The sequence below is a fragment of the Paroedura picta genome, chromosome 7, assembly GCF_049243985.1.
Source record: "Paroedura picta isolate Pp20150507F chromosome 7, Ppicta_v3.0, whole genome shotgun sequence".
In the NCBI taxonomy this organism is placed as follows: domain Eukaryota; kingdom Metazoa; phylum Chordata; class Lepidosauria; order Squamata; family Gekkonidae; genus Paroedura; species Paroedura picta.
This window is the reverse complement of record NC_135375.1, coordinates 68,103,353-68,129,532: the sequence shown is the minus strand read 5'-3', so window position 1 is coordinate 68,129,532 and position 26,180 is coordinate 68,103,353. Positions and strand designations below refer to the sequence as shown.

The window sequence follows — 26,180 nt, the reverse complement described above, 5'->3', positions numbered from 1 at the left end:
AGTGTTCCATCTTGAGACGATTAGGTGTCTAGCTGCAGTTGTCACATATAAAAAGAATTCTCTACCAAGCACAGGCAAATTCAGATCTAATGGAATTTTGAGTATCCTCTGCAATTTCTCATGAATTTTTATCCAGAACCTTTTCTCCCACAAAACCACATGTGAAAAAATGAGCCAATCTTTATCTATTAGTTTCTATATATATTTGTGAAACAGCCTTGGGGGATGAATGGTCCGGCTGTCTGAGTTGGAATAGGGCCAATCAGGGTGCAGCCAGCTGCACCCTGATGGGCCCTGCCCCTACAGCTCCCGCCCTCCCTCACCCCTCGCCTCACAGACGTGCCTGGTTGCTAGATCCAGGCACGTCTGTGACTTGCCACCGCTCCATGGCCTTGCAGGGCCCTCGGTAAAAGACCCAGCTACCGAGATGGGGGAGGGGGAAGGGAGCGGTTCCCCATGGCTGGGCAAGCACACCTAGCGCCTTGCAGAGCCACTGGGCGTGTTTCCTGGCCACGGAGAAGCGTTCCGGCTGCGGGGTGGGGAAGGGAGTGCTTCCCCGCCTCCGGCCACGCACACCCGGCACCTCACAACCCCGCAAGCCTCTGCTGAGGTGCCTGGTGTGCTTGCCAGGCCCCGGGGAATCAATCTCTTCCCCCCTTGAACGCTTCCATGCAGCCTGGCCACCACTTCCTGCGCCATGGGACAGGGGCCGGGCTGAGGGGGAGGTCCCTTTCAAAGCCTAGACTTTGCAGCTAGTAGCATCATAATATGTCCAATAACTCCCATCAAATTGGCTACACATATTACATATATCTTTGGATGATACATACCACCTATAAAATATCTGAGATATATACATTTGTGATGGAGCTTCCACATATAGGAGGTTTTTTAAACATTTTCCTCTGTCTTTTAAAATTTCCTTCCACTTGAACTTCAATGAGACTCTCAGGAGGATATGGCCATGACAGCTCCTGTGAAGATTTGCCATTTCATCCTCCTTTTTCATACTTGTGCTGTAGCACTTTAAAGGTTCTATAAAAATCTGAAATAGATGTGTCAATAGATGGTTCTAGCACTAAAGCAAAAGCCCTTTAGTGGTAGTGCAGTAAAAAAAATCCTGGAAACCTGTGTCTGCAAGGGTCTGACAGCAGGAAAATGGTATTGAAGTGGGTGAAACCTGGCAGGGGAGGAAAATGTGAACCATTCCTCCCAGATAGTATGCTAATATACAAATACATAATTGTTCACTATGAAATCTTACAGAAGTATTAATGAGTTTCTAAAAAATGACTACAGAACTGTTTCTTGATAGCAGCTTATGGCATTGCAAATTATAAAAAGGGGCTAACATTTATCAGATTGCATAGACTTTATTCACTGTATTTGCATTACACAGAACCAAAAATGTAACAGCTTTAAAGACAGTTGCTATTACTTCCAGTTCAAGTTCCTTCACTTTCAGCCTCTCTTTTGACCTATCTCCCAATGACGTTTCCTAAGAAACTGCCACCCTCTCTTTCTTATACTTCCTTCCCTATCAAGCTGGTAAGAAGCCAGCAAGTCCTAGAAACAGCTGAATACACAGATATTTTAAACCATCCCTGACACTACTCCTTATAAGTCTGTAGTGTGGGGAAAATGAGACGGGACAGAAGTTACAAATCAGCACCCAGGCTCTCGAGTAATCTTCACTGGTCTAGACTTGTGAGTTAAATCTTAAATTAGAGAACAGAAACAGCCCCCCCCCCTTTGCACTAATGTCATTATCTCTTACAAAGTAGAACAAAAATAAATAAGATGCTGCTGTTAGAAATTGTTGGTGTTTCCATCAGATGCTAGCTGGAAAGTATTCTATAAGTAACTAGGGACCAAGCCCGTTGTACTTGTAAAATACAAGTACTTGTAAAAACAAAGCCCGTTGTACTTGCCAAAATAGAATTGTTTTCTGAAGCCTAAAAAGCATGTTATGCCTATACAGAAACTGTAAATTGAACTTCTCAGCAGATTTCACATAACTAAATGTTTCACATAACTAAGTGGAATTTATTTCAAAGTAGGTATGCACAGAACTGGGATGTTAGATCTGGATGTTCTTGGTATATTTCTAAACAACTCTACTGATGGAAAGCATATGGCACCTATTAGTACTATTGGATAAAAATGAGACGCTCAGCCTACAAGGCATAATGAGATATTTAAGGGTTTGTGCAACACAAAAATTCCTATTGCTTGATCAAGATGACAGCATGAGAAGTATCACCCCCACTTTATTCTAGACAATGTTGGGGGGGAAATCAAAAGATAAACTGAACTACTATGAACTATCTGAACACTACAGGGAAACTCCTGTTTTTCAAAACCACCGTTACAAAAAGGTGCAATTTATTTGCTCTGTAAGAAAATTTAATAGAACCCTTGAAAGGTTCAGAATATCCTCTCTCTTAGTGAGGATCCAGCTTACTCATGTTTCTTCTTACCTGAATAAGTAGTACTCTTCTAGTGATGTTTGAGGACAAGAGCATATTATTTCCCATCTAGTTGAATGCTCAAGGGGGAGCAATAAAAAATTAAAACTGGATCAAAATAACAGAATATACAAAAGTATTTTATTGAGTACACAAAGAAAAAGCATCAAACAATGTAGGGTTGGGCGCTTTGGCATCCAAATCGGCCTTTCGTGCCCGAAGCAGCCAGCGCTGCACCATGGGGGGGGGGGCTGCTTCAGGCGCGAACAGCCACTTCAGATGCCGAAGAGCCCAACCCTAACTGACAAATTTAAAAAATACAAATTAACTTCAAGAATGTCCAGTCACCAATTGGTTCACCTCATATCCTGCTTTCAAGTTACACTTACTGAAATTAATTATTCAGTGCTTTGTTTGTTCCTGAACAGACTGAGCATTTTCAATTATAAAAAAAGAGATGACTGCATATGTTTGATTAGATATCTGCTTTGCCTCAAATGTCCTCCCCCATTGGATACTGTACCTGCCACTGCTATCTTGAAGAATTTAAAAACACACACATATTCTCAGATGTGTCATCTCTTATGGTAGAATAACTATCTTAATGGCTGTAGAGCTGTTTGGATTTTGGATCTGGATAAATAAATACATGAAACATTCTCAGTGGGACTACACTTTCTCCTTTTTAACCTCCCATTTGCAAAAATCCCGTTTTCCAGTCTTTTAAACTAATAACAAAGATGTGTTTCAGTACCTTTCCCTCTCACAGTACTGCTGTCATGATTCTAAAAGGAAAAGCAGCTGAATTACCCAGACAGGGCTTTATTCTCATGTGTACTCGTCACAGGCAGCATATATCTATTGTAAGTCACTTAAATCAGGGGTAGTCAAGCTGTGGTCCTCCAGATGATGATGATGATGATTAAATTCATTTCCCACCACTCCCTACATAGGCTCATGGCGGGTAACAGCAGTCTTAAAATCCTCCATTAAAACTCCCATTAAAAGACTTTAAAATTCCCAACATGGCAGAAAAATACCACTCTCCCCTTACCCAACCAAGGCAATGGACAATGGAGAGTAGTGATGTATACTTCAAACCCCAGGGGGGGCAATGCTCTACCTCACAAATCCCAGCCTCAACCATAGACCTGGTGGAAGAGCTCCGTTTTACAGGAAACGCTGGCAGGGGCTCATGGGAATTGTAGTCCATGGACATCTGGAGGACCACAGGTTGACTACCTCTGACATAAATGATGCATCTGACCAGAACTGCTACTGCAGAAGTACAAAACTACTCAGTGAGGCATCTGAGTCAGACTTTAAACCAACATTAGGATAATCTGATCAGGAGTTCAACATGCACATAAACAAGGCATATGATTATGGTTTGTTTCTATAATAGTTAGCTCAACTGCCATTCATATAAAAGTTCCCAGAATACTTTAAAAACTTAAATACACATCTTTGTGAACAGTACTAAAAAGAACCCCTATAACCTTTGGTTACTACACAAATATACCTCTCTAGATTAATGGAGAGAGCATTTCCCTTCCAGTTTTCAACACAAATCCGAGACAGGAAAGTATAAACTAACAAGATCCACAGGCAAAACTTTCTTTCCATCAACGGGATGGCAGAAAGTGAAAAGGCAGGGACAGCCTCTTAAGCACTGTCTCAAGATATTAAGTCCAGCTCTCAGGAAATGTTCATCAGGATTATGGTCAGATAACTAGTATTTTCGTTGAACCAACTTTAACTTAATATGTTAAAAAGTTTTCTGAACTTGTGGATTACAGAATCTTCACTTTATTATTGCAAATAGATGTAAGGGCTATTACAGCAAGGAAATGAAAAGGGCTCTTGTTGATGCCCTAGTTGATCTCTGGATTGAGGAAATGACCTAGGCAGTTGACATGATTGTTCCCATGTACCATCTTTCAAGCATTAGAGCCTAGGTTGCCCCTTGGGATACTTAGGGCTGCAGGCAATGAAAAGTCAATCAACAGCAGACAAAGATTCAGGGCAGATCTGATAAGATATGGTCAAAAGCTCATTTTAAAGTGTACTCTGTGGCAGTGATGGCAAAGAAAGAACCTTTTTTTCACCACCATTGTATCTGTATAGTATAGGCCAGTGTTCCAGGTGGTCAGAGGCTTTTGGGATCTTGCCTGAAGGAAGAGATAGACAACTGCAGGAGGTGATAGTTTTGCTCATCACTTTGCTCCAGCCCCCAAAGTAACTGCCAGCTGGCTCTGCCAGGCGACAGCCTCAATGCTCATTCCACAGCTGCTGCTGCTGCTGCTGGTGGTGGCCCCTGACCACCAGCTCCATCGTACATCTCTCTGTCCCTTGATCCCAGACTCGTGCTGCCAACAAGGCCCAGGTTCATAGTTGCTGGGGGCATGCCAGTTCTTTTCTACATGTTTTTTTTTGGGGGGGAGGGGGGATTCTGAGCCCAGACAGCACATCCATCTCTAACAGTATGTGTGCAATTGCTGGGAGGCACAACATTCCCTAGGACTGACATTATGCACTTCAATGAGCCTGTCTTCATTTAGCCAGTCTGGACTTTTATAGAATACTTGTACAATGAAAACAAAAAGTGGGTCAAGAGCAAGATGAGCAGCCAACAATGTATACAAAATTATTCCAGCAATAGACTTAGACATGAATATGTATACAAAGGTACTGTAAACCAGTGGTCCCCAACCTTTTTATCACTGGGGACCACTCAACGCTGGGGACCACTCAACGTCTTTTACTGGGGCCCAGTGGGGGGGTAGTTTACTCCTCAGCTCTCAACCACTGCCCTAGCGCTCTCTGATTGCTATGGTAATGTTTAAACATCCCTTCAAAATAAGATACAGACACGCCACAACAATGAAGTGTGTTGTAAAGGGCTGGGGGGGATGAAGTAAAGGGCCGGGGGGGGGAGAAGGCGTCCTTCGGGGCCCACCTCCAATTAGTCGAAGGACCACATGTGGTCCGCGGCCCACAGGTTGGGGATCGCTACTATAAACTATGTATCAAGAGGATAAAATACTTGACATCCCACATGAAAGTCTAACTACAAATTTAAAAAGTCACATACCTATTTAATTATACAATACTTTAGAAGAGATTCAGCATCAGAAAAAGATAACTATACATACATTTTTCTGGTTTATGGCTCTGTGCATGAACTATTGAAAATAGCCCATTTCCTGTTTTTTATGAAAGACATACAGGAATCTATGTGCCAGGTCTAAAAGCTACTTCAGACATTTAAGTGTCCCTCATATGCAAATGAACTTGTAAATTCACTCTTGCAATTTTAGATCAAGGATTCCCAACAAGAGTTCTGGGGAACCCTGAAGCGACGTAGCCTTTCTCAGAAGTTTGGATGGCCACTGACATCACTAGAGCCCACTTTTCCTGTTGCTCTACAGGCCTAATCTCTTTCTCCACAATGGAAATGGTAAATGATCGATTAATTGATTAGCTGGCTCCTACACCTTACTTCCGTGCCCACTTCACTGAAGGGGCATGTGGAAATTTGCGATGCATTCACCTATGCACCCCTGCCTCCCACAGCCTCCTCTCCCCCAAACAATGCCCCGCTAGCACCCGCTGCATTCAGCTATGCAGTGGGTCTTTTGGCTAGTATAATAGTAAATAAATGTGGCTTGTCAAGCTGAGACCAGAAGTAGAAAAGTTATTTTTAATGAATAGACAGCATCAACACATTTTTAGGTACTGGGGACTGGAATTATACCATGGTTTATTCAAAGTTTGAGCTTTTGTGTGCATGCACACTTCCTCAGTTGTCTGTAAACCCCTTTAAACTGCTCACTATAAACTGCCTGAGACAGAATAAAATAAAGCTCACGCCGTGAATAAAACTTTGTTGGCCCTAAAGATGTCATTGGACACAAATTTTGTTCTGACACTTCAGACCAGCATGGCTATCCATCTAAATATATTGCCATGGTTTATATTATTGTGTAAAGGTGATTCAGCTGAATGGATTTGGAAATTGTACTAATGCACAATGTTGTGCTGATGCTATTGTACTGTTCAGTTGACAATATATGCTAACTTCATTTGACTGAAGTGAATTCTGAATATTACTAGGATCTTGCCACCTAGCAGCTTTAACCCATCAATCCTGTATCACATCTGGAAGCAGCAGTATGTTAACAAAACAGTATTATCTACTATCACTTTGCATGTGTCTGAGCCATTAAACTGTCAATGTAGCATAGTTTTTTGAGTGTCAGATAAGATTAGGCTAGAACTTTTAAAGCCTTTTCCTAATTCCAGAGCCAGTCATACTGTTTGTGGCATCCTTTCATCTACCTTCTGAATCACAGCACACATTGCGGAAATTTGTGGTAGAGTACAACGTTTCATGAGAAGGAAGGACTCCCTGGAGAAGAGCCTAATGCTGGGAGCGATTGAGGGCAAAAGAAGAAGGGGGCGACAGAGAACGAGGTGGATGGATGGAGTCACTGAAGCAGTAGGTGCAAACTTAAATGGACTCCGGGGAATGGTAGAGGACAGGAAGGCCTGGAGGATCATTGTCCATGGGGTTGCGATGGGTCGGACACAACTTCGCACATAACAACAATGTTTCAATTTCTGCTTATGGCAAGTCAGTCAGACAACTTGTTCACTGAGAACATGCATCCAATATCAGTGTTGGGGGAAGGGAAAACACAGCTAGCCATTAGCAAGAAAGACACATATGTGACTGGCCCTTAGACTCAAACATAACAAAATATCTTCAGACTTACTGACATATAAATATTTCTGTTTATTCACAAGAATAGCTCTGCTGGAACTAATTTCCAAAAAGTGTAAGAGTGTGTGTATGTGTTTTAATTTTACATGTCAGATAGACGGTTGGATCATCAATAAATCCATGAATACTAGGGAGGGGGATTTTCTGACAGCCCTCTTCCATGACAATGAGAGCACTCCAACTGCCCCCTCATTCTGTTCCTGCAGTCTTCCAATCCCCAGGAGCAGCAATGTACATAGCATTTCAGTAAGGCTGCCCAGTCCAGGTTGGAAAATGCCTTGAGATTCAGGGGGCCAGAACCTGCGAAAAGCAGGGTATGATGCCGTAGAGTCCACTCTCCATATCAGGCATTTTCTCTAGGAGAACTAATCTCTGTAGACTGGAGAAATGTTGTAATTCCGGGAGATCTCCAGATGGCAACACATAAAAGTTTTGACTCACAAGTGGAAGTCCTATGTACATGGTGAATTTCAGCAGAATGCAACCCACTAGAGTTTTTTTTTTACCTTTATCATTTGGGCATCATGTTACAAGTTAATATTTTTGAAGACAATGAAAAACAGCTTAGAACCCATCTGTTTTTCATCCAGGTGATGATAGAAAAAGAAAACTGTTACATTCCATAATAGTAGCTGTAAATATCAATGTGTTTTCTTTTTAACTTGCTACTTCAGATAAAATTACTGAAAAATGATTTTGCTTGTAAAATAAAGTATTGTCATCATTCAAATTTTTTATTTTACAAATATTTTACAAATGTTCGGGTATATACAAAATGCAGAAATTTTGCCAGTATGATTGAGCTACCTTCAAATTTTTCCAGCTTTACAGAGCTACCCTCTCCACAGCCTAATCCTCCCCCTCATTACTATTAACAGAAACCCTTATATTTACATGAATTTCTGACACCGTATACCAGGAAAACACAACTTTGTTGAATTTGTGGGAACCAGTAGTTGCCACCACGAAATGGGTGCTGGGGGGGGGGAGATAATGACTTCCATGGAAACTTCCACACTCACCTCCTCCAGGCCCTTCATTGGCCTGTGGGGCAGGTCAACATGACCACATATATTGTCATATTACCTAATAAATGTTTAACAAACTTTAAAAATATATTAAAATATTAATTAACTCCCACCCATTTGGGAAACCCTTCTAGGCCTGTCAAGAAACCCCAGGGTTTCACAAAGCCCTGGCTGAGAAAGCCTGGTATATACAAAGCATAGGACTTATTTCAGCTCCCCCTTCTATATTAACTGGATCCATTGAAATGAATTTAATTCTGTTTAATCTGTATTTGCCCACTCAATCTGCTACTAAGAAATTGTGTGTAAACCTGGAACTGCAGTTTTCCAGTATCCCTATCATTTGGGCTGTTGACTTAAATGCCCGTCTTCGTTGCTCTGATGAGGGCTTGATTAATTCCAAATGATAGCCATTACATCTAAATTTCCACAACACTATGCTAGGAAACTCATCAGCAAAGATTCAGACAACCAGCTCGGCTGGTTCTTTTCTAATTAAACTTGCAGCCAGATTTGGGCTAATGGTAATACCCAAGGAAGCACCAAACACAGGAGAACAACACATGGAAGAATATTACCCATAGGTTTAGAATAATACGGAGATGTTCTGCCCCTCTGATGCTCAGTAACTGATTCCAGGATCTGCTGTAGCAAGGGCTATTTCCCCAGCGCCCCAAAACCCAAATACAAATTCACAGATCCCTATGGATGAGAGGACTAGTAAGAGGCAGGTGCTGGGAACTGGGGATACTCTTCTGAGAGGGGTAGAGACCGAAGTGTGTTAACTGGAATTCTTGTCTCAAGAGGTATGTTGTCTACCTGGTGTATGCATCAAGGATGTAATGGAAAGGCTTGTATCATTATCTCTTCCTGCTCATTCATGTGGGAACAAATGATATTGCTTGGTGCAACATGGAGCATATTAAAAGAGACTATATAGGTTTCTCAAGAAACTTATCTGTCTCTTGAGAAACCTATATTCAGGTCAAGAAGCAACAGTGAGAACTGGGCATGGAATCACTGATTGGTTCAAAATTGAGAAAGGAGTTTGGCAAGGCTGTATACTGTCACCTTGCCTATTTAACTTGTATGCAGAGCACATCATGAGAAAGGCGGGGTTAGATGAGTCACAAATTGGGATGAAGATTGCAGGGAGAAATATCAACAACCTCAGAAATGCAGATGATACCACTCTAATGGCAGAAAGCGAAGAGGAACTAAAGAGCCTGTTGATGTGGATGAAGGAGGAGAGTGCAAAAGTTGGAAATGGAAGTAGTGACAGATTTTATTTTCCTGGGCTCCAAGATCACTGTTGATGGGGACTGCAGCAAAGAAATTAAAAGACGCTTGCTCCTGGGGAGGAAAGCGATGGCAAATCTAGACAGCATCCTAAAAAGCAGAAACATCACCCTGCCAACAAAAGTGCGTCAAGTCAAGGCTAGTTGCAATGTATGGCTGTGAAAGTTGGACCATAAGGAAGGCTGAGCATCAAAGAATTTAGGCTTTTGAACTCTGGTGCTGGAGAAGACTCTTGCGAACCCCTTGGACTGCAAGGCGAACAAACCGGTCAGTCCTAGAGGAGATCAGCCCGGACTGCTCCTTAGAAGGCCAGATCCTGAACATGAAACTCAAATACTTTGGCCACCTCATGAGAAGGAAGGACTCCCTGGAGAAGAGCCTAATGTTGGGAGTGACTGAGGGCAGAAGAAGAAGGGGACGGCGGAGAATGAGGTAGCTGGATGGAGTCACTGAAGCAGTAGGTGCAAACGTAAATGGACTCTGGGGAATGGTAGAGGACAGGAAGGCCTGGAGGATCATTGTCCATGCGGTCGCGATGGGTCGGACACGACTTCGCACCTAACAACATCAACAACAATTTGGTCTGGGGCGAAAGGTAAAGGACCTGGGAGCGAAGGTTCTATTTTAATCAGTTCTTCCTGTTAATGGTTGCGGCTTAGGAAGGGAAAGAAAAATAATGTAAATACATCATTGGGGTCATCAGGAAACATTTGGAATTTTGGACAATGGTTTCAGCTACTGTGATGAGGCTTTCCTTGAGAAAGAGGCTTTGCACCTCAGAAGGGTAGGAAAAAATGTTTTTGCAAAGAGCCTTGCAGAGCTGATGAGGAGGGAATTTAAACTCAACCAGTGCAGCCAGGTGCCTCTTGACAACCTCTCTATCCGTATCAACCTGCCACCCAGACACTACACCTTGCCTACTACCATCCCTAGATGTGTCCAGATTCTTCTGGCAACAGAAGAATAGTAGTGAGCCTTTCTGCTTTCTCTGCCCTCTGTCAGAGTCTCTCCATCTTTACCCAACAGCAGGCCTATTGCCTCATTTACCTTACGTTTGCTTCTCTTGTTATAGTGAGCTTTTCTGACCAGTCTTAGTTTATTCCCAGCTTTAGCTCATAGATTCGCAGAGACCAATAAGCCTGAGGTCTCTTATAACTGAGATCTTTTATAGCACGTGCCTTCCTCACAGCAAAAATCTTATCTCTGTAAGACACAAATTTATAGTTTTGAGAACTGCAATACCAAGCATCTGTTATACTAAATAGAAAAACTGCCCAAAATAATCTTACAGAAACCTTTGGGAAAGCATGGTATTATGAATGGATGAATGGAACTCATTTACCCCTAAAATTAAATATTGCATGAATGTACAGCCTCATTCTACATAATTAAAAACCAATCCATATTTCATGATGAATAATCTTTAATGTATCTTAAATAGAAAACTACATAGATTTTTCCTCAAAAAAAAATCCTATTAAAAATCCAGTTTATTTTTTTAATTATTTAAATTTTAAGAATTATGGGTTTTCTTTTTAATCACTGATTTTTGTCTACCCTAGTGCAATCCATCCATCACAGGTGACACCTTAAATCCTGGATTAGACCTTCCACCACTAGCATTTCCATCTTGTCAAGATTACGCTTCGTTGTCAGGTCCCGGCTGCCAGACAATGCATCTGCACTTGCACCAGAAGCTCTGCTGCAGCTCCTCTCAGAGCACGAGGATGAGGAGGAGCTGGGGCAGAGCAGTGAGATGCTGATGGACGAGTAAAGCCCTGATAGGGACTCACAGCCAGGTGGACACCATGCCCTCTGTACCAGCATCACCTCAGCCAGAGGCAACACCCCTCCCCAGCCCAGACCGCTCGCCAGAATACAGGAGACAATGCAGAAGGGAGACTTGACAGTTCGCTGCCAGAGCGCCCAGCTCAGGGCATGCTGTCAAACCAAATGGGGCCCAGCTGGGGCTGCCTCAATGGACGAGGACTGAACTCCCAGGTGCAACCACTTAACTCCTTAACCCAGGCTGCGCTTAAGCAAGGCAGAGACAGCCCTCTGTGTGGGTGTAACCTGTGCACAAGCCTGCCTGTCACCTTGAATCTGGTTTTTGACATGCCTTTGCTTCAGCGAAGCTCTGCCTGACTGATCTCTGGTTTCCTGACTTCTGCTATGGCTTCTTAGATGACATCTCTGGTATTTGGGCTTTCTTCTTGACTCCTCCTTTGGTTCTCCCTTGGATTTTGTCTGCCACAGCCAGTGCTAAGACTCAGACTGGACTCTGACTCTACTACTCAGCATGCAATTTGGGCTTGGCTTACTGGCCAAGAGTGTAAGTTATCGGGACTGTCCCTGAACGTGCCCGGCTAGGGCAGCACATTCATCTTATTAGACCACATCCACTCTGCCTCCAGACACCAGTTCAGGGTTTCTACAGATTCCCTGGCATCACCTGGAAGTATAACATACAGATGAGTGTCATCTGCGTATTAAGGATAACCTAGCCCAAGTATCTAGATGACCCCACCAGCAGTTTCATGTAGATGTTAAAGAGTATAGAAAACAAGATGAAAAGTTGTGGTCAAGAGAGTTGTTGTTATTATTAATTTGTATCCCGTCCCTCACATGGTCTTGAGATTGGTAGCAACACAATTAAAATGCAACTTGAAGTACATTAAAATAATAAAAACATAATTAAAACAGTAAAACATAAAACTATAAAACTAGGATTAATACCTCAACTACCAAATAGCTGCCCACTACTTATCATAGTAGTTCTTAACAGAACAGTGACAACAAAGAGAACAAAGTTTTGATGGAAGAGCTCCGTTTTACAGGCTCCACAGAACTAAAATTCTGACAGGGCCCTGACCTCACTAAGCAGCTCATTCCACCATGACCAGATGTACTTCTTTGAAGCCAGGGATCACTAGCGTGTTGGTGTTGGAAGCGTAGCAGCCTTTGGGGGATGTATTCAGGTAAGTGGTCCCTAAGATACATTAGACCTGGAGCCACATATAGGCATATATGTTAATACCAACACCTTAAACTTGATTCAGAATTCAACCAGAAGCCAGTGCAGCTGCCAAAGAAATGGTGTTATATAGGTCCTCCACAGTGTTCAACTGAGGACCTCGGTGGCCACATTCTGGACCAATTTTAATTTCCAGAGGAAAGATAAGGGAAGGCATGCATAGAGCGAGTTACAATAATCCAGCCTAGAGATGACAATCACATGAATCATGGTGTCCAGAAGGTCTGGAGCCAGATAGGGCACTAGTAGCTTAGCTTGGTGAACGTGGTAAAACGCCAGCTGACCTACTCTTGTGATCTGAATGGTAGTTCCCCGAAACCTACGCTCCATTCAGGAATGGAGCAAAACTACTATTGATTGATGCCTCTTACTCCCAGTCCAGGGGCGATTGATAGTTTCAAAAGCTTGATCAACATATATTGAGTTACCTACCACATTCACAAGTGCTTACTAAGTTCATGAAGTGGCATGGCTTTTTCATTATCAACTAACCTAAAGAGAATACTGTACACTAATGCTTCTACAAATATAAAATACACAGGCCAAAGAAGTTGAATGTTTTTTCAAGTATGAAAGGTTTTTTTTTTTTAAAAAGTCTATAGCACAAGGAATGATGGCATTCTTCCAAACTTTTTATGCTCAAATTTATTCTAACCTTTTAAGTCAGTAATCAACACTAAGGAAACTCTTTGTTTGATTTCCTGGCTAACACCCATTTACTGAGAACTGTAGGTTGGAACAGCTGTAGGCATTCTATTCTACCATTCTCTCATCAGAGGAAGAAATCTGCTCCTGAGATTACAAACTGGAGAATTTATTTTTCTCTTCTCCAATTCCAGAATACAGAACAATGTAAAGAGTGAACAGAAGGGTGGCTCTCCTTAATTAAAATACATAATTCTCACCCAATATTTACAGTCTGATAATTGTTTTTCTATGCTGGTCAGGTAGAATACACACACTCTGATGGAGTACCACATTACAATAGCTTGCTCAGTACTAAGTTACTGGCAAAGAGCTAAAACATACTGCTAGGAATGAGAATGAGCAGTCTCAGCCATTGAAATGAACACTCAGGATTTACTAATGTACCTGAATTCTATTCTTGTTATAAACTGGAAATTTAAAATTGTTCAGTGCATATAAAATGTCTGCCATTACTTCAGGCAACATTTTTCAATCATGATTATTACATTCATTCTTATAGCATCTGAATTTTTGTTAACTACTCTAAATGTGAATTTCAGCAAATCAGGGTACAAGCCAAAAAAAAACCCGCCACCATCTGGGGCTGCTAGGTGCCACATTTACAGTACACAATACTCTCCCCACAAAATAGTCTCATGAGTCATTTGAAAATATTATACTGAAACTATTCTTCCTGCTATGTAACACTGAGAGAAAAGAAATTAATGCACACAAAGAACTAGCCAAACCACATTTTATTATATTCAGAAGTCTCAGAACAGGATTATGATATAAATGTTGAAAAATCCTGCCCAGCAACAATAGAGTCTGCCCTCCAAAACAGCCATTTTCTCCAGGAAATTGATCTCTATAATCTGGAGATCAGTTATAATTTTGAGAGATTTACAGGCTTTACCTGGAGGTTGTTAACCCTAATAGTATATAGATCTGTATAGTGGCTCTGCACCCATCATTCAGAGCCACTATACAGATCTGTATACCTTCATTGACCTTGGCTTTTATTATCATGTATAGTAGCTGTCCCCAACCCCTGGTCCGGGGACTGGGATTGGTCCATGGATCAGTCGGTACTAGGCCACGGCTCCTCCTCATCCTCCTCCCCGGCTGCTGCCTCGGGGGCTGCCCTGCCACTCTGCTACTGGCTTACCTTTGGTGCTCTCCAGTGGCTGCCATGGCTGGAGCTCCCCCTCGGTGTGGCACTGTGCAGCTGCTGCTGGCAGTGCCCCCCAGTGGGCGGTGGGAACTCAGGGGCACCAGCGGGAAAGCAAGCGGAGCAGGGGCTCAGATGGCAGCAGTGATGTCCCTTGACAAAAGACTACCCCCCCCCCGGGCTTCAGTAAAATTGTCAAGCATTGACCGGTCCCCGGTGATAAAAAGGTTGGGGACCACTGATGTATAGCACAGGCTCTCAAGTAGCAATCATTATTTTAGGCATTAATTCCTCAAATAAAGAGGTAATTTCCCTAACATAGTGTGTATAAGTTTCACATACTATTTTGAACCGGAGGAAATTAGTTTGAGCTATTCTGTGCTCAGTCTCCCATGCCCTACCTCCAATTCCAACCATTAAGCTTTCCTACAGTAACAATCGCCTTATGATGTTCAAATGCACACCAGTTTAAGAAATGAATGAGGAGCGTTGTCTACATATTTATCCTCAAAGAACAATTTGAACCACCACGAAAAACAATCCAATAACATTACAGACGTCACAAATGTACTGTCAAGACAGATCCCAGAGGGCACCTGTCATTCTTTTCCCCCTTCAAATGTGTCCTATATTACAAGACGACATACTTTAGGGTCCAGTGGGCATCTAAACGATGTCACTCAGACTTACACAAGTTTAAATCTGAGATGACCTCCTACTGCTCACAATTTAGATTTTACATTTTCTACAAGTAACACAGGTTATACAATACATTCAATTAAAAATCAGAAACACATGAAATAAAAAACTATACTTAAAACCTTGCTCAGCATGGTATTTCAATAAATGAGACGGGCAAATATTTCAGAATTATGCAACTCTTTCAATTAGTCATAGTAGATGAAACCAAGTCTAGTTTTTCAAAGCTCATGTCATATTTTCTCTTGTTGAAAAAATAGGGAGGGGAAAATGAAGCCATCCTCTCCTAGCATAACAAACCCAGCTGTTTTGGACTTCCTGCCAATCTCTTCTTACATTTCAGAAAAATCTGAAATATCCAATCACAGATCACCTGTTAGGGTTAGCAGCCTCCAGGTAAGGCCCGTAGATCTCTCAAAGTTATAATTTATCTCCAGATTATAGAGATCAGTTCTCTGGAAAACATGGCTGTTTTGGAGGGCAGACTCTATTGCAGTATATTTAAAAAGGTAGGAACAGGCTTCATGAATACAAGTTGGCTGGGCTCGTCAAAACAACTTCCCACCCCTGCATAACTCTTAATTTTTTTCAAATGTAGACTCACAAAAGGTTGCTTGGGTATGCAGTGAGGACAACCTCCTCACCTGTCCATCCCTCCTGCAGCCATGCCAGAAAGAGGGCAGCTATGCCAGAAAGAAGGCACAGCACAGCTCTCCATCCTCAACCAAAGGTGCAGCGGCTGCAGTATGGGAGGGCCCAACATAGTGCTTTGTCTCCCAATGCTGGAAACAATCCAGCAGCCTATTCTGATGGGCCAAAAGCATGGCTGAGACACACATCTGCTCCGCCATTGCCCTCTGCCACCTCCCCCCCCACAGTTAAGTTAAAATGAGAGTACTTACCCTTCTAGACTCCAGTTGCTACCAATGCAACAAACTTTGGATAGCAATGATGTCTACCCTTCCCCTTTCCACCCCCTCCAGGCCCATCATTGGCCATTTTGGTCATATCACCTGATTTAAAAAAAATCCAATATACATATATAAAAAAATTACTCCCACCCAATCAGGAAGCCTTTCTGGGGTCATCAAGAACTCCCAGGGTTTCATGAAGCCCCTGTTAAGAAATCCTAATTTAAAGAAACTATAAAGTATTGTAAAACACTGGAACTGGACTAGAGGGTTGGACTAGAGAGCCAGTTTGGTGTAGTGGTTAGGAGTGCGGACTTGTAATCTGGCATGCCAGGTTCGATTCTGCGCTCCCCCACATGCTGCCAGCTGGGTGACCTTGGGCTCGCCACGGCACTGATAAAACTGTTCTGACCGGGCAGTGATATCAGTGCTCTCTCAGCCTCACCCACCCCACAGGGTGTCTGTTGTGGGGAGAGGAATGGGAAGGCGACTGTAAGCCGCTTTGAGCCTCCTTCGGGTAGGGAAAAGCGGCATATAAGAACCAACTCTTCTTCTTCTTCTTCTAGATGGCCTCTCCCCATAGTGAATACATACACTATAATGGTTCCTTCTTTATTGTAATAACAAACACTGTTTATTAAAATACTACATGAAAAGACAAAGAAAATTATCAAACGGCAACATTTGAACTCAAACTATACATTTTCAGCTTTGCTTCAAAATGTGTATTTGATAGAGCTCAAAATAAGCCACAGTTACATGGCAAAGAGCTTTTGAAAATGAAAGTACCTACTGGAAAGTATTAGGTGATATTTGTTCATAGTCAGGACATTCCACTTAGACTGCTTTTATGTCTATTTTTTAAAAGGTCAGTATAAGTCCAAGATGGATCCCTCTCTCTTGGTTATACAAGCATACTATAGTCAATATCAGACCTATATTAATGGCTGTGAAACAGCAATCTACAGTCCTGGATGTTATTCCAAGCAATATACCAAATTGTAATAACAGCAAGACACCACCAGATTTTTAACATGCACAAAAATAGTATTAATACACCATGTTGAAATGCTTTTTATCAAGAACCAGTATAATGTAATTGTGCTTGTATTGTTTTAAAGTTCACCTACTTGTAGAAAAGTTACACCAGGTCATTAACATCTATGTCCAATTACCCACCCCTCCATGATTCCAGGGAATACATACAATATGAAATCTATGTGTATCTGTCAGAGATTCCAAGGGGCTTCCAGAGCTAGCATGCACACGGAAACAATCTTGAAAAATATTTGGAGTTTATTTAAATAATATTCAGAAACAGTTTTATCACTAGGCAATGTGATTCTTTAATCTGGCCTTAAAGATTATATAGGCCAACTGGCAACACCTGCACGATGAAATGAGCCTGTTCAATATGCAATTTCTCTTACAATTTCTCACACAATATTAAACTGCTCCCCTCTTGTTGCTCCTACTGACATGAAAGAGTCCCACTCTCTTTGGGTATTATTTTTGCTGTTAAACTCCTTTCAGCTTATGTTCATATACTCCTTAAATAAAATTAAATCTGAAGTAGCTTTCCTGACCCCATCTTACTTATCAGTATATCATGTTTGATTTATGGCAGAACATCACTTAGCCCACTCATTAACCCTTAATCTACTACAGTCCACCATGTATGCAACATTATTATTGTATGCCTCTCAAACAACAGATAGACCCATTATGCACGGGAGGAATAACGCACATTCGGGGTGGAATGGCGGCGACTAAAATCACCGATAATGCATGGTGCCGGCTGCAACCGGCCGCAGCTTCAGTGCATGCCGCCGAAAAAGCCGCGTTAGCGAAACGCGGAAGAAAGCGCAGCATCCGGGTTACCGGGGCGCATCCATAAGCAGCGCCGGGATTGCCGCGTGCATAATCGGTTACTCTGGGTTTTGCCGCCGTCGCGCCTCGTCCCGTGCATAACCAGTATGCTTCGCGTCTTCCCCCTCCGCATTTTCCATGTGACCTGAAATCGCCGTTTCGGCGGCCGTGCATAATGGACCATAAAGGCAATTTTATCTATAGATCTATATTTATGATATATGTATAGGATGGCACAGATATAAGGCAATGAGACCCTTTCTACCAGTGGCTATCAGCCAACTCCTTAATATTAGGTGAGATTTTTTATTTTCTTTTTTTAGGAACCTAGAGCAGAAGATTGCATCCTCTGGACAGAATAAGTAACATAATTTTCATCAGAGGGAATTACACTTTTATGTATTCCCCCCTTCTTATTATTGATAAGGATATGGTGGTGGGAAAAGTAGGATGAGGTTTGTTTGTGTGTAGTATTTTTTTTTAAATGTACTTTCAAAACTATAAAAGTTAAGTTTTTTAATTCACGACTTACATACCCTTGGTCTATCAAAGTCAATACTTCCTACTCAAGATCAGCAGCAGCTCTCAAGAGTCTCACACAGATGTCTTTTCCATTACCTACTACCTGATCCGTTTAACTAGAGATGCCATAGGACATTTGGCTGTTCTTTCAATCAAAATAAATGTTGATGATGAACATGTCAAGGAGATGCTCAACTACACAGTTACAGTGTACTCGTAACAGCCAATCCCAAATTATGAATGATGGAGATAAAACTGCAGCCTGCAAAACAAAGGACGACTGGTCTGCAACCTCTCCCTTTGAGTCTGGCCTCTGAAAGGTGATGTGAATGAGTCCAGAGCAAATCCTCCTGCTCAGACAAAGATTATCAACACCACCAGGGCTTCCCCCCCCCATATTGCCTGACCAGAGATGTTCAAATATGTCTGTTGCTTAAATGTGAATAGTTCCGGCAGCTACTGATACACTATAATGTGTTTCAATTATATTAAATAATTAAAGTTCAATGTTATAAAGTTTAACTTGATATCCAGATATTCTAGTAGTCCTATCTACTATGACTAAATGATAATGTTTCTCTCCAAATAATACTCTCTTTTACTACAAAATTTCTGTGGCTTCAATTGTTCTAAAAACTTTTCATCTCAAGGCACAGTAAAATTTAAAAAGTAATCTATACATTAATTTCTCTAACAATTATTGTTCATATTATGTGACACCCTTCCTCTTAAAATGGCATCATACCTGGAATAGGTTTGATAAGACATGGCAAAATTGCCACATTTTAGGTTATCTACTAAATATTTAAAAAAAAAACAAAGGATAGAGTAAAACGTATGTAGCATGGAGCAAAAAAGATTTCAGTAACCATAATGGGTTAAATGGAGAGAAAAGTGCTAATAAATGTATTAAATACCTAGGGGGGGTAGTCTTTGCCGAGGGACGTCGCTGCCACCGGCTGAGCCCCTGTTCCACTTGCTTTCCCGCCCGTGCCCCTGACTTACCGCCACCCGCTGGGGGGCGCTGCCAGCAGCAGCTGTGCAGTGCCACACCAAAGGTGAGCCGGCGGCAGAGTGGCAGGGCAGCCCCTGAAGCAGAAGCTGGCGAGGAGGACAAGGAGGAGCTGCAGCCCGGTACCCACTGATCCACAGACCGGTACCGGTCCCCAGACCGGGCATTGGGGACCGCTGTCCTAGAGTACATTTCCAAAAGTTAATATAAATCTAAAATAATCATATGGTCAGATCTCAAAGTAGAGAGCCAATAGGGGTGGTCTGATAAATTATAAATAAATAAATAAACTGAACTGTTTTATCTCCTTGTAGAAACTCTGTTAAAGTGTCCAAAAGACTGGCAGAGTTTAATAAACAATAAGGATCAGTTGTGCAGTAACTCAGAATAAGCACACTAGGATAAGGTTGTTATTATTATTATTATTATTATTATTATTATTATTATTATTATTAGATTTATAGCCCGCCACTCCCTTGCGGCTCATGGCGGGTAGAGGTTGAGGATAAACTATGTATTATTAAGCAGCCAGACTATTATGGCTCATGTAGATATAGATAGTTTCCAGTGGGTAGCCGTGTTAATCCACAGTAATAAAATTAAAGTCTAGCAGCACCTTACAGATCATCAAAATTTTCCACATTCAATCTTTCTTGAGTCTAAACTCACTTTGTTATGAGACTAGTAACTGAAGATTTTGATAGATCATTTGTGAGAATGTCATAAAAACACTTCTATGGATTAAAAATGGATAGGAACCATTATTATGATCAGAAAATTGACAATATTAACAACATGCTGCAGGTCCAACATATCTCATTCTTTGCATCTGTACAAAAGAGAACTGAGTAAAAAGCAGAAATACAACATAATATATCTGAGGGAACAGGACAAGAATGGAATGACACCTATGGAAAGTTGATGCCACCTAATTCTGTAGCAAGCAGTGGCAGTAATCACAGCACTATCCATCCATCCATCCATCCATCCATCCAATAAAATACGAGATAAAATACCACATAAAAATCCTGTATTCCAAAACCCCATACGGTTGTGAATAATAATCCTCCTTCCTCCCATGCCAGCCCACCAGACAACACCCGCCATGGGTGGGAATAGGAGTTCATGATGAACAGGTATAGCCTGAGGAGGGACCCTTGATTTTACTTGCTCTGGCCTCAACCAAAGACCTGGCAGAAGAGCTCTGTCTTGCAGGCCCTGCTAAGAATCATTTAATTTCTAGATTATAAAAAAAAAACATTGTTGTTGTTTGATTTATTACCCACAACTCTTGAACACACCGGCTTGTGGTGGGTTACATATAAAATTCAATACAATAATATGATCTCCAATTAAATCCCCCGTTAAAACCCCATGAAATTACAAAAATACAAAACCATATGGCGGAAACAATAATGATCCATCTTGACAACCCCCACTAACAGCTGGGGTAGCTAGAGGAGGGGTGTGATAACCACCTACGCCAATAGATGGATCAGTGTGGGAACATATCTTCCGGGGGGGGGGAGCCCTGGAAGACAAAGGAAAAAGTTCTGAAATGGCATAAAGATCTGTTCTATGAATTGGAAAATAAAACACTGAAATTTGTGTTGACATATGTTCCCTCTTTCTGGGTTAATCTTCTGTTTAGAGGAAACATAATGAAAATGATCCACCAATGGCATCTCTGTTCCTGGAGGCAAGCCAGAATTTATAAAACCTTAGGCAAAAAGTGTTGGTGTGAAATTGATAAAGCTAACCTCTTTCACAAGTGGTGGTTACTACAGTTGTAATTTCTGGGAAAGTGGTATCAGAGCTTATAACAAAAAGGTTTCCGTGTGAAAGTACCTTATACTCCAAAATTTGTATTACTAAACAATGTTAAAATGATCCTGACAGGATTACAGATTATTAGTCTCAATTTATTCACTGTAAGTAAACTGTCATATTCCAAACTACAGAAACAAGATATGTTACCAAGTAAACAGAATTGGTTATACAAATTTAAAGACACATTTTTTAAATTAAAGTTGATTAGTATTGAAAATATAAAAAGGCTGTGGCACTCAATTCTCCAGCATACTAAAATAATGCTGGCATAGTTGCAATACGTTTTTAGTATTGTTAGAAATTATGTAATATTTATTTATTTATTTAATTGAACTTTTATACCACCGTTCCCTTAGGCTCACGGCGGTTTACAAGATAAAAATTGCAATAAAACCAATAGTTAAAACCATTAAAATTAATCCACACTATCAACGTTAGGCAAAAATTTTTACGGTTAGAGTAGTTCAGCAATGGAATAGGCTGCCTAAGGAGGTGGTGAGCTCCCCCTCACTGGCAGTCTTCAAGCAAAGGTTGGATACACACTTTTAGGATGCTTTGGGATGGTCCTGCATTGAGCAGGGGGTTGGACTAGATGGCCTGTATGGCCCCTTCCAACTCTATGATTCTATGATTCTAACAGGCGAGCACTAACTAACCCCACTAAACCCCCCCCAAACTGCCCCACGTTAGCCGAGGGACATCAGGTTGCTAATACTATAATACTGTAATATGGGAGTGAGGCAATCAGATCATTCAGATGAACTCAGGGAGCCCAGATCTAATGTCGGGACCGCCAGCCCAGGCCTCAGCCATATGCCTGGAGGAAGAGCTCTGTCTTGCAGGCCCTGCGGAAAGTTATCAACTCCGGCAGGGCCCTTAGCTCTTCCGGGAGCTAATTTCACCAGGTTGGGGCCAGGGCCAAAAAAGCCCTGGCCCGGGTCAAGGTCAGGTGAACATCCCAAGGGCCCGGAACCACCATTAGGTTTGCACCAGCAGAGCAAAGAGCCCTGTGGGGGGGGGGCATACGAAACCAAGCGGTCCTGTAGGTAGGCAGGACCCAGAAGTACAAGTAAGATGAATATCTGAAATATTTTGTTATGATGATTTTGGTACATTATTATTTTGTGCCTTTATTCCATTTTATGCAATGGATTAAAAAAATTACTATAAGGGGATGGTGACTATAAGGGAATGGGGGACTACTGATTTAATGGGCCCATTCTGATAACTTCATAAACAAAATGAAAATTAAATTTAAAATGCTGTTAAGTGCAATCCATTATTTGATAAATATCAAAAGAGACACCAAATGGAAGGTCATAACAGAGAAAACTGGCTGCACTGCTCACACTGTGATTTAAGATGCCACCTGTTGCAGCTGGTACTATAAGAAAAATACAAGTAGTTTGCGCAAAGATTACAGGGTTTTGTTTTTACTTTGATTTTTTTTTTACTACTAGCATCGTAAACACAGAGAATGCCCATTCTGACAACAGTTTAATACTAGAACAACTAGGTCCTGATTTGGATGGCCCAGACCAGCTCAATCTCATCAAATCTTTGAAGCTCAGCAGGTCAGCACTAGTTAGTACTTGGACAGGAGACCAGCAAGGAAGTCCAGAATTTCTACGCAAATGCTGGTAACAGCAAACTACTTCTGTTAATCTCTTGCCTTGACAGCACTTTCCACAACTAGAACAAACAGACCACTGATTATAAAAACACCAATATTATCGATCTAAAAAAGTATCACATTTGCTTTTCAATATATGTTATTTGTAACCTCAAAGAAAGGAAAACCAATTTTTATCACTGTCTACTCAATGAAAGCCATTTTTATTTACACTGAACTATTACTTACAGGTCTGCTAGAGAAAATATTCAACTTAATATATTTATATCATCAGAGGAGCTTACATGGAATCTTAATGGTCTTCCATAGAGGCAGTAGATCTGCACCCATAGCTTCAAGAATGCTGCAGCATCAGGTGCTTCCCAATCATTGTTCTGCACAGAGACATAATTGCTTATCCATCAATCTACTTGCTGACAAATAAAGACCTTCCTTTGAAGTTATCATTCCAAGTTTTACACCATGGGTTTGTTATAATCAAATGTAGTACAGGCATTTTAAGATATACATCTGAAAAAATAAGCAGTTATTGGCCAAAATCTGATGAAATTTGGGAGGAAAGTAACATCAATATAATTAATTAATTTATCAATATAGGGACAAATTTGGAAACAGCACCCTGATCTGAAACATAGTTATAGATACATTTCACTAACTACCCAAAAGTTCATTCCCACTAAAGCATAATTAAGATGACAATTTTACAACCCAATCATAAATATATGTATTTAGACACAAACCCAATTGCTTCTGTACAGCAAATTCTCTTGACTATAATCTAAAATGCTGTTGGATATAAACAGGAATGCATCTAAGGTAACATAGACCTAAGGTTTCTCACTATAGAACTCTAAAACAAACAGGAGTTTTGAGGCATCTTAAATATCAACACGTTTTATTCCAAGATACATTTCTGAGTTCAACAACCTAATTCCTCAGATGTCTGGGTGTGCCAGTTTTATCTGTACCAAATAGTTGCTCTTATATTTGTGAAGAGCCCCTATGGGAAGAACGGTGTCCGGATTCCACTTCCGGCTCCATAGGCCAATCCAGGCGCGCTCAGAAGCCGGTTGTGAGGTGCTCACAGACACATGGCCAGACACTGACTGCCCACTGAGGAGCCCACTTCCACGGTGCCCTGGCCCGCCCAGCGCTTGAACTGGCTACCAGTGCAAGCCAGCTGACTACGCAGATGTCGGCCTGGTAGGACAGCGGCAGCACCTTCAGGGGGGCCCACCACTAGTGCCTGCTGCATTCCTGGGTGCAACAGGCTTTCAGGCTACTACAAAAAAAAAACATTTTAATCTTTTAAATGCCATAAGACTGTGATTTATTCATGCTATAACAGACTAATATGGGATACCCTCTGAGATTTCTAAGGCCTTGCTTCTGACAAGTGGAATATTAACCTTGGTGAGGTTCATTTGTCTTTAAAAGAGTCTATTAAACAATCTTAAATTTGCTTATTACTCATTGTAGATAAACAACTTCCAATTATATTTGTGTAATTCCCAATTTGCTGACAATGGTCTTAACATACCAATGGCTATGGGTGAGCAAATCATTCATTTCACGGCAGTTTAGCTGGAGTCCAATGAACGTACCACTGAAATCAACATAGAGAGTCCAAAAGAAGTATCTAATGGATTATTATATTCCATCAGCTTAAGACAACTAGTCTGGACCTAGGATAGCAACACACCTGGGTAGAAACGCCCGCCACTCAAAAATTCACCCCAATATTGCATTCATTGTGACTACATTCTGTTCATTTTCAGGAGTATTTGGATGGGAGATCACCAAGGAATACCAGGATCACTATGTAGAGTGAGACAATGGCAAACCACCTCTGACTGTCTCTTGCCTTGAAAACCCTATAGGATTGCCATAAATTGGCTGCAATTTGATGGCATACACACGCAAAAATCCCAATCTCAGTGGTTGCATCTACACAGGCCCTGCCACAGCAGCAAATGGCTTGGGAATAGTATCTATAAGCCCAGTCTCCATGCAGCTCACCACCACTACTCAGAAGTTCAACCTTTGAATCAGATCAAAGTATAAATCTATTTTGATCTGTTTTAAAAGGGAAAGCCCCAGGAAGCACATGAATCATACTTCGAATGAACATGGTGTCATGGGGACATTCTCCTTTAATGTCATGCATTGCATTTGTTTATATCCTGCTTTTCTTGAGTCCCTATACTTGGGTCTCAAAGCAGTTTTAGGACATCATTCTTCCCTCCTCCACTTCCTCACAGCAACAATCAGTGAGGGAGGTCAGGCTGAGAGTATATGGCAGGCCCAAAGTCACCCCAGCAGCTGCCTCAGTAGAAGTGGGGATTCAAACCAGGATCGCTCAGGGTCCTTTGTCCACCACTGTATTCTCTACACCAGACAGGCCTTCCTGTGGGCTTTCAGTGTTTCAAGAGGGGGGAAATCCCAAAGTTGAAGCAACCTAGCATTGTAGTACTACATGGAGTGAGTTGAACAAATAAAAATTCCTTATTTCACAAAATCTCTCTTTATACACACACACTATGCATTACTTTACGCAAGATCATAACAGATCTGATCTTGTTATCCGTCATCAATTGCTCTGCAAGTAAATGAATCACTCCGCAAGTAAATGTAAGTTTATATACAGAAACTAAAGGAAGGTGCTAAATTTCTGAATCTATAGATTTACTTTCCCTATAGTTTGAGGAAGCATCATAGGATTATTGTCATAATACAGCAAAACTGGGATAAATGCAGCAATACCATACATTGCAATGTAAACCCAACACTGTAGCAATGTATTTGAAACCCTTTAATAGTATAGCACAATCAGTTTTTAAACAATGAGCAGATTCTATGTATTTATTTTATTTATTTTTTAAAATTTACTCCTGGACCAAGCTGGTTTGTGGCAGTTTACAGTAAAAGCCACAATAAAACATAGATAAAATTACAGAATACCCAGGCAGCATGGCCCTTCCCCTGCACCTAATCTAACTCCCTTGTATAATTCAACTACATCTAAATCAAAAGTCAACTATCTTTTTTCTTCTCAGTACCAAAGTCTTCTAACATGTCTTCAGCCCAAAGAACAGAAAAAAGATGCATAATCTATGCAATCACTAAATGCAAGCCTGTAGTTCTCTACAGTTAGCTTATTTTAAAGTAAGTTGTGCTATAAACTAAATTATTTTTTTTATTTTATGTGCAAAGCAAATAAGGGGTTCAACA

At 41.3% G+C, this 26,180-nt stretch overlaps 1 protein-coding gene across 4 annotated transcripts in view; it reads right to left on the bottom strand.

Moving 5' to 3' along the window:
• LOC143841057 (guanine nucleotide-binding protein G(q) subunit alpha) overlaps positions 1-26,180 on the bottom strand; it is a 111,589-nt gene that overhangs the window by 73,452 nt on the left and 11,957 nt on the right. The window contains exon 1 of one of the 4 annotated variants that reach the window (XM_077344729.1): positions 23,234-23,294. The exons of the other annotated variants lie outside the window; for them this stretch is intronic. Within the exon in view, the coding sequence (XP_077200844.1) occupies positions 23,234-23,279 (46 nt within the window). The 5' untranslated portion in view covers positions 23,280-23,294. Of the gene's footprint in view, positions 1-23,233; positions 23,295-26,180 lie in introns of those variants that run through there. 4 annotated transcript variants of the gene reach the window in all.